This window comes from Ornithorhynchus anatinus, chromosome X4 (assembly GCF_004115215.2).
Source record: "Ornithorhynchus anatinus isolate Pmale09 chromosome X4, mOrnAna1.pri.v4, whole genome shotgun sequence".
Classification (NCBI taxonomy): Eukaryota; Metazoa; Chordata; class Mammalia; order Monotremata; family Ornithorhynchidae; genus Ornithorhynchus; species Ornithorhynchus anatinus.
Genome location: NC_041752.1, coordinates 1,334,576 through 1,343,779, shown reverse-complemented (window position 1 = coordinate 1,343,779; position 9,204 = coordinate 1,334,576). Strand labels below are relative to the sequence as shown.

The following is a 9,204-nucleotide window of genomic DNA, read 5'->3' as shown; positions in this document are numbered from 1 at the left end:
ACAGCGAGTTTGCAGTCTCTACCTCAGCGCTCAGTACAGTGCCTGGCACATAGTAAGCGCTTAATAAGAACGATGGTATTTTGTCAAGCGCTTACTATGTGCCAAGCCCTGTTCTAAGCGCTGGGGTAGATACAAGGTGAGGTTGGTTGTTCCACGTGGGGCTCCCAATCTCCATCCCCATTTTGCAGATGAGGGGACTGAGGCCCAGAGAAGTGACGAGACTCGCCCAGGGTCACGCAGCTGACAGGTGGCGGGGGCAGGATTAGAACCCACGACCTCTGACTCCCCAGCCTGGCCTCTTTCCACTGAGCCCCGCTGCTTAAGAAATACCACAGTTCTTTATTATTTGGAGGGGAACCCGCCCCGCCTTCGCGCCCATCCCCTGCCGACCTATTCATTCATTCATTCGATAGTATCGATTGAGCGCCCGCTATGTGCACAGCACTGGACTGAGCGCTGGGAAGCGGCGTGGCTCAGTGGCAAGAGCCCGGGCTGGGGAGTCAGAGGTCATGGGTTCGAATCCCGCCTCTGCCCCTTGTCAGCTGGGGGACTGTGGGCAAGTCACTTCTCTGGGCCTCAGTTCCCTCATCTGTAAAATGGGGATGAAAACTGCGAACCTCCTGTGGGACCACCTGATGACCCTGGATCTCCCCCAGCGCTTAGCACAGTGCTCTGCACCTAGTAAGCGCTTAACAAATACCAACATTATTATTCATTCTATAGTATTTATTGAGCGCTTACTAGGTGCAGAGCACTGTACTAAGCGCTTGGAATGAACAATTCGGCAACAGATAGAGACAGTCCCTGCCGTTTGACGGGCTTACGGTCTCATCACGGGCTTACAGTCTAATCATCATATCTAATTATTATTCTCTGGGCCTCAGTGACCTCATCTGGAAAATGGGGATGAAGACTGGGAGCCTCACGTGGGACCACCTGATGACCCCGTCTCTCCCCCAGCGCTTAGAGCAGTGCTCTGCACCTAGTAAGCGCTTAACCGATACCAACATTATTATTCTTCTCTGGGCCTCAGTGACCTCCTCTGGAAAATGGGGATGAAGACTGCGAGCCTCCCGTGGGACAACCCGATGACCCTGGATCTCCCCCCAGTGCTTACAACTAGTGTTCTGCACCTAGTAAGTGCTTAACAAATACCAACATTATTATTCTTCTCTGGGCCTCAGTTCCCTCATCTGTCAAATGGGGATTCAGACTGGGAGCCTCCCGTGGGACAATCTGATGACCCTGGATCTCCCCCAGCGCTTAGCACAGTGCTCTGCACCTAGTAAGCGCTTAACATATACCCTCATTATCATTATTATTATTGGAATGTGCCATTGGGCGACAGAGAGGGACACCTATGTGGGGCGGGGGGAGGGGAGGAAGGGCCCCGCCCGGCCTCGCGCCGCGGCCGCCGCCGCCTCGCGCCGCCTCGCGCGGCGTCACGTGCGGCCGCGCGGCGTCACGTGCGGCCTCGCGGCGTCACGTGCGGCCGCGCGGGGTCACGTGTGTCGGCTTCCCGCCGGGCCCCCCCTCCCTGCCCGGGCGGGTGGGCGTGGCCTCGCCCCGGCCCCGCCCCCCTGGAGGGAGGGGGCGCGTCCCTCTCCTGACGTCACTTCCGGCCGGGCCTGGCGGCGGCTCGCTCGGCCTGCGCGGCTTCGGCGGCCGGGATCGAGCCGGCCCCCCCCCCCCCCCCATCCCCGCCCGCCGCGCGCGCGCACGCGCGCCCCCGCAGCAGCCCCCTCCCCCCGCGCGCCCCCGCGGCCGGATGGGCCCCTGAGCCGCCCCGCACTTCCGCGCCCCGGGGTCGGGGGCCGGTGAGCCCGGATTCGGGGGGGGACGGGACGGTCCTGGGGGGGGGCGGCGGATGCCTTCCTGCAGTAGTATTTATTGAGCGCTCACGAGGTGCAGAGCACTGCACTAAGCGCTCCGCGAATTTGCTATTTGAGGTCCCTGCGGGGGGGGTGGGGGGAAGCGCGTCCTCCCCCAGCTCGCTCGACTTCCTTTTCTGCTTGCTAACCTTTTCTCTCCCCCCCCCCCCCCACGCTCTCAGTGCCGAGCTCCGGGAGCTGCAGGATGTTCCGATTCCTGAGGGATGGGGAGCCCGAGGACCCCATGTTCCTGATGTGAGTGACGCCCCCCACCCCCGCATCCTCCGCTCCCCCCCTCCCCCGGTCCCCTCCCCCCTTGCCCCGCCGGTCCCGTCCCCCCCGCACCGTCCAGCCCGTCCCCCCCCCCGTTCCGCAGGGACCCGTTCGCCCTCCACCGCCAGCAGATGAGCCGCATGCTGTCCGGGGGCTTCGGATACAGCCCCTTCCTCAGCATCACGGACGGGACCGTGCCGGGGGCCCGGCCCGCCGGGCGCCGGATACAGGTGACACGCTTGGACGAAGTCACCTCCTGACCCGACGTGACCCCTGGGATGGCGGGAGGGGGTGTCCCCCCCGGGAACTGGCAGTGACTGTTTCAAGGAACCCCGAGGGGGGGTGGGGGGAAGCTTGACCTGACTCCCTTTGACCCCCCCCTCTGTCCCTTTAGGCCGGGGCCGTCTCCCCCTTCGGAATGCTAGGAATGGTGAGTCTTGCCTCGGGTTTCCCCTCCCGGATACCGTTTCCAATCCCCCAGTCTATCTTTGGAGCACTTACTACGTGCAGAGCGCTTCGGAGAGGACAGCGTTGGAGAGTATTTGCTGAGCGCCTACTATGTGCAGAGCAAGCGCTTGGAGTGGACGATTGGGCGACAGACAGAGACCATCCCTGCCCCTTGACGGGCTCGCGGTCTGACGGACAACAGAAGCGAGGGACGCCGTGCTCCGGGAATTTACACCGGAGCGGCCGTAGACGCGCCTTCTCGGGCCCCGTCTCTTCGGCAGCTCGCCTGAGAGCCCGTTTTCTAAACTTAACCGGCCCTGGCTAGTTGTACTTTGATAGCCATCGATGTCGGTCGCGGGTCGGCGGGTGAAGTGGGGAGATTCGAAAGGGGCCGAAGGGGTTGTACGGAGGGAAGAGAAATCTGTTCCTTGAGACTTTGGACACTCCAGCAAGCAGGCCGAGACTGCTTTTGGAGATGTGGGGGGTAAGCCCCGTGGGAGCGGAGAGGGGTCCCGCGACTCCAGCCTCCTCAATTTCCTCCCTTCTTTTTCTCTCTCTCTCTAGGGCGGCTTCATGGACATGTTTGGGATGATGAATGACATGATCGGGAACGTGGTAAAGCCTCTCAGCCGCCCTGCCCAGCCTCCTCCTGCTGTCCCACAGGCGGCAGGCTCCACGAGGACCCCCCCCCCCCGCCCCCGCCTCCCTCTCTGACCCTTTGGCAGCCTTGGTCCTGGAGGTGGGGTTCGGTGTTGGGGCGGGGAGGATCCCCCCTTCCGGGCTGGAGATCAGGGAGGCCTGTCCCTCCCTGCTGCCCTTTTCCAGCTGCAATAATCGTGGTAACTGTGGCGCTTCCTGGGTGCCAGGTGCTGTACTAAACCCCGAGGCACCGTCCTAAGCGATTTTCTCCGTGTTCGAAGAGAGCCCAAGATGAAAATCAGCTGATGCCAACCTAGACGGGGATGGTGGCGGCTGCAGGGCCCCTTAGAGTTTGGAGGTGGCTCTCGTGCTGACGGGTGCTCCCTCCCCTCACCCCCTCAGGAACACATGACCACTGGGGCCAACTGCCAGACCTTCTCCTCCTCCACGGTCATCTCCTACTCGAACCTGGGTGACGGCGCCCCCAAGGTCTACCACGAGACGTCCGAGATGCGCTCCGCGCCCGGCGGGGTGAGTGCAGCCGAGGCCGCCGGGCCCGCCGCGGGACTCCTTGGGCGGCCCAGGTCGCCCCGGAGAGGGTCCCCGGGGCCGCGCGTCCCGGGCACGTCGGCCTCGGGGAGTCTGGGGCGGGACTGGAGCCCGGCGCCCTCCCTCCCTCTTTCCCTCCCCGCAGATCCGGGAGACCCGGCGGACGGTGCGGGACTCGGACAGCGGGCTGGAACAGATGTCCATCGGGCACCACATCCGGGAGCGGGCCCACATCCTGCAGCGCTCTCGCAACCACCGCACCGGGGACCAGGAGGAGCGGCAGGACTACATCAACTTGGATGAGAGTGAGGCCCCGGCCCCGTCTCCCAAGCCCGGCCCCGCCCTCCTCTGGTCTCCGGCACCTCTGGTCCCTGGCCCTCACGCCGTCCCCGCACGGGCGGGAGCCGGGCGCCCGGCCCCACGCTGCCCATCGTCCTTCCGTCCACCCCGCAGGTGACGCGGCGGCGTTCGATGACGAGTGGCGGCGGGAGACGTCGCGCTTCCGACCACAGCGTCCCCTGGAGTTTCGGCGTCACGAGGCTGGGGGCAGCGGAGGGCGCCGGGCCGAGGGACCCCCTCGCCTGGCCATCCAAGGCCCCGAGGACTCCCCCTCCCGACAGTCCCGCCGCTACGACTGGTGAGGGCTCCAGGCCCCCAGCCCCTCTTGTAAGTGTAGCAGGGAGAGGGGCGGGTGGGGAGGGGCGGGGGTCCCGCACCTTGCCCACACCCCGGGGCCTGATTTGGGGGAGTCGGGCGGGAGGAGGTGCGGACCCCCTTGGCCAACATTCTTGCCGCAGCGGGAGCGACGACTCGTCCCTCCTTGACTTTGGGCACGAAGCCGGGGGTCCCGCTCCCCAGGAACATTTCCCCTCCTCCCCCGCACCTGACCCCTTTCTCCTTCCTCCCCTACGCCAGGTACAGACCATGAGGCCGAGGATCCAAACCCCAAAACGACCCCTCCCCAACCCCGTCCCCTGATTTAATATTAAAAAATGAGCAGGTGAGCCAGCCCTCTCCTCCCCTCCCGCTGGGGAGGCAGCAGGGGGCACCTTTGACCCACCCCTCCCCCCTCCTCTTGCATCCCCTTCCCTCCCCGACCGACGCCCCAGGGGTCCCCCAGGGGAACTTCTGTGGGTTTGGACTCAGCCCGTGATTTTGGGTCCTTTCCCACCTCGGAGCCCCTGCCGGGGAGGGGAGGAATGCGGGACCCTACATTCCCCTGCCTTCCCCAGCCCACAACGCGCCGCCCTCCCCCCTTTTATTTTTTTTTCTTTTTTGATTTGTGCAACTTGTATCTGGGTGTTTGCGGAATAAAGGAGGATGGAAAGGAGGATGAGTGGAGCTCTGGTTTGGTCCCTTCCTGGCTCCCCAGACTGCGCACCCCCTTCCCCGCGTCCCCAGCAACCTGTCCCACCCCCCTTTCTCCATCTCGCGACTCCTCTTTAATTTTTCCCCTCCCTCACCTTCCCTTCCTGCCTGTCCCTTCTCTTCTCCGCCCTCTGTGATGGCCGGACACGGGACCGACTGCGGAAGCCCGGTGTCCCGATTCCGGACCGTCTCCTTCCCCGGGCTCTCCCCGGTGTCCTGCCACAGGCCCCGCATCCCACTGGCTCCATGGTGAGGGGTGGAAGGAGCAGCTGATGGTACTCACCCCTGAGGGCCGCGGCCCCAGGGAGGGACAGGTGCCTGGTCAAAGGCAGAGGCAAGAAGGGATACTTGGAAAAATCCATCGCCGAGGCCGAGGGCCATCCAGAACGGTTTCTCCTGCTGTATCGGACCCTGGTGTTACCGCACTCCCACGAGCTTTCCTTCCCCCCACGTAAAAGACGCTTTGATGGATTTAAAGTGCTTTTAGCTTGGTCTTCTCACTTAGAACGGCTCGCAGCAGGTCTGCCCCAGGCCAGGGGGAGGCCACGGTGATCGAGGACAGCCAGGATCTGGAGTCAGTGCACAGCGGGAGCTGTAACTTTATTACCGAGCAGCTGCAGAAGTGGAGGAAGGCGAGGAGAAGCGGTTTGCGCCCTCCGCACCGGCCCCGGGTTCAAGGGAGGGTCAGGAGGATGACATCCAGGAGCAATCAGCGCCGAGGGCAGGCGGGCCAACCTAAACTCACTCCTCCCCGGCCCGGCAGCGGGATTAAGTCGCAAAGTCCCGACGTGGCGGGACTCCAGAGTTGGTGTGGCCAGTGGTGTGCCCCAGGAGGAGGGTTGGATGGGCACAGCCAGTTTGACAGCTGCAGAGGAGGGAGCCAGGCTACTTCTCTCTGCTTCAGTTAACTCATCTGTAAAATGGGGATCGACAGCCTCATTGGGCACGGGGACTCTGTCCAGTCGATCAGTGGTATTGAGCACTTGCTATGGGCAGAGCACTGTGCTAAGCGCTTGGGAGAGTTCAACAAAATTAGCAGATACATTTCCTAACCATAACGAGCTTACGGTCCATCCTGATTAACTCCATCTACCCCAATACTTAGTACCTGGCAAATAGTAAGTGCATAGAAGCAGCGTGTCTTAGGGGAAAGGGCACGGGCTTGGGAGTCAGAGGACGTAGGTTCTCATCCTGGCTCCGCCACTTTCATTCATTCAATAGTATTTATTGAGCGCTTACTATGTGCGGAGCACTGGACTAAGCTCTTGGAATGGACAATTCGGCAACAGATAGAGACAATCCCTGCCCAATGACGTGCTCACAGTCTAATCAGAAGAGAAAGACATTTGTCTGCTATGTGACCTTGGGCAAGTCACTTCTCTGTGCCTCAGTGACCTCATCTGTAAAAATGGGGCTTAAAAGTGTGAGCCCCACATGGGACAACCTGATGACCCTGTATCTCCGATTAGACTGTAAGCCCGTCAGAGGGCAGGGACCGTATCTGTTGCCGACTTGTCCATTCCAAGCGCTTAGTCCAGTGCTCTGCACATAGCGCTCAATAAATACTATTGAAGGAATGAATCTCCCCCAGCGCTTTGAATCGTGCTTGGCGCATAGTAAGCGCTTCACAAATACTGTTGTTATTAACAAATACCATTTGTTGAGGAAGAGTGTTGGGGAGACCCCATGGGAGGAGGAGGTGGGAAGGGGGAGTCTTTGCGGGCTTGGCCGCACGGTCAAGACTGGGGGGGGGGGCGGTCAGGTGCAGGTTGGCGTGGCCGGCTTGTTGGACAATCAGTGGTCTTGAACGCTGTATTAAGCGCTTGGGAGAGTCCACTAAAATAGAAGACAGATTTCCTGGCCACGAAGAGTTTAGAGGGGGGACAGCTTGAGGCCTGGGAGGATCCATCCTGTCCATCTTGTCCCCTCAGCCTGTGGGGGTGAGGAAGGCCAGGCCCCGGAGCATCACGGGAAAGGCGCTTCAGCCTGGCGGGCGCGTGGGCGGGCGCGTGGACGCGCGCGCGGCGGGTTCCGGCGTCCCTCGCCCCGCCCCTCCAACCTCAACCCCCCCCCGGGAACCAATCCCTGGCGTCGGCTCCGGTGACGTCACTGGTATCCGGGCCGGAGCGCCACGGGCCAGGGAAGAGCGCGCGCCTCCCCGCCCAACCGCCCCTTCATTCCTTCCTTCAGTCGTCTCGATTGAGCGCTTACTGTGGGCTGAGCGCTGCACCGAAAGCTTAGGAGAGGACCATAAAACAGATACTTTCCCCCGCCCACAACGAGCTTACAGTCTAGAGGAGGGGGAGAGAGACATTAATAGACTAACAATAATAATGTTGGTATTTGTTAAGCGCTTACTAGGTGCAGAGCACTGCTCTAAGCGCTGGGGGAGATGCAGGGTCATCAGGTTGGCCCACGTGAGGCTCACAGTTAATCCCCATTTTACAGATGAGGGAACTGAGGCACAGAGAAGTGAAGTGACTCGCCCGCAGTCACACAGCTGACAAGTGGCCGAGCCGGGGGTCGAACCCATGACCTCTGACTCCCAAGCCCGGGCTCTTTCCACTGAGCCGCGCTGCTTCGATGACAGATAGGGACAGAAGTGGTGTGGGGCTGGGACGGGGCGATGCAGAAGGGGGTGGGAGAAGAGGAAAGGAGGGCTTAGTCTGGGAAGGCCTCTTGGAGGAGATGGGCCTTCAGTAAGGCTGTGATGGTGGGGAGAGTCCTAGCTGGGCGGAAGGGATGAGGGGAAGGAGGGCGGCTTCCCTCAGCCCGAGCCTCTCCTGCCCGGAACATCCCTCCCAAACCGCTCCAGGACCCCCTCCTGTCCAGCCCCTGTGGGTGGGGGGCCAGAGGAAGGGGTGCCTAGAGGGGGGTCCAGCCCCCCGACCGCAGCTGCCCTGCACGGAGGCACCGCTGGCTCCAGCTGAAGGGGCCGGCGTCCCCGGGTGCCAGCTTCGGGGGGAGCTGCCCCTCGGATGCCAGCTGTGGAGGCGGTGGGGCCAGTGTCTCCAGGTTCGAGTTATGGGGGCGAAGGGGCTGCCGCCCCAGTTTGCCAGCTGTGCGGTTGAAGCCATTGCTTCCCCTAGAGTTGTCAGGGCCCCGACTCCAGCCTCGCTCCCCATCCTTCACGCTGGAGGGGATGTTGATTCCCCCGATCCAGGGTGTGGTGACACGGCCGCACATCCCGGTGTCCCGAGCTCTGGGCCAGGTTTGAGGGACAATGTGGTCTCCCCTCTGCAGACTGACCTGAGATTCAGGGCCCATTGCCTCCTGGAGGCACCCTCTTCCCACTGCCTCTCTGCTCATCCTCTGGACGCTCCCCTCCGCCCACTGATTCCAAGTCCCGCCCTGGGTTCAGGTTCACTGGACCAGCTCTGTTAACACGGGCAATAAGGAGGAAATGTACCACAGCCATTACTGCTGCCCAGAAAAAATGCCTGTGACATTTCTCTGCTCTAACAATAATAATAATAACGCTTGTGGTATTGGTTAAGCACTTCAATGTGCCAAGCACTGTACTAAGCGCCGGGGTAGACACGAGATAATCAGATCCCACGTGGGGCTCACAGTCTAGGAAGGAGAACAGGTATTCACCCCCTATTTTGCAGATGATGGAACTGAGGCATAGAGAAGTTAAGTGACTTGCCCAAGGTCACACAGTAGCCGAGCCAGGATTAAAACTCAGGTCCTCTGACTCCTAGGCCTGTGTTCATTCCCCAAGGCCATGCTGCTTCTCATTGCTGGCAGCAGTTGGATCCCTCCCGTACGACCTACTGCCCAGCTCCGTCATCTGAGCCCGGTCAGAAACCCACTGTGGCTTCAGGTCCCAGTTCAGGCCAGCTCTAAGACACACTTGGGCACGAGAGGTAATAATAATAATAATTATGGTAGTTAAGTGCTTACTATATGCCAAGCACTGGGGTAGATACAAGTTAAATCGGGTTGATGAGATGCCAGCAAGGCCTCAATCCTATCCATCCATCAACAGTAGTTTTTGATTGATCCCATTGACCCATTTCACAGAAGCATTTGATTCCACTGAGAACCTATCTCA

At 61.2% G+C, this 9,204-nt stretch overlaps 1 protein-coding gene across 1 annotated transcript; it reads left to right on the top strand.

The window, feature by feature from the left end:
- Positions 1 to 1,735: 1,735 nt before the first annotated feature.
- Positions 1,736 to 5,120, top strand: MLF2 (myeloid leukemia factor 2). The gene is made up of 9 exons (XM_029054538.1): positions 1,736 to 1,817; positions 2,054 to 2,126; positions 2,248 to 2,374; positions 2,539 to 2,574; positions 3,156 to 3,206; positions 3,633 to 3,761; positions 3,925 to 4,084; positions 4,233 to 4,445; positions 4,695 to 5,120. The coding sequence occupies exons 2-8, from the start codon at positions 2,077 to 2,079 to the stop codon at positions 4,418 to 4,420; spliced, it is 741 nt and encodes a 246-aa protein (XP_028910371.1). The 5' UTR covers positions 1,736 to 1,817; positions 2,054 to 2,076; the 3' UTR covers positions 4,421 to 4,445; positions 4,695 to 5,120.
- The last annotated feature ends 4,084 nt before the right edge of the window (positions 5,121 to 9,204 follow it).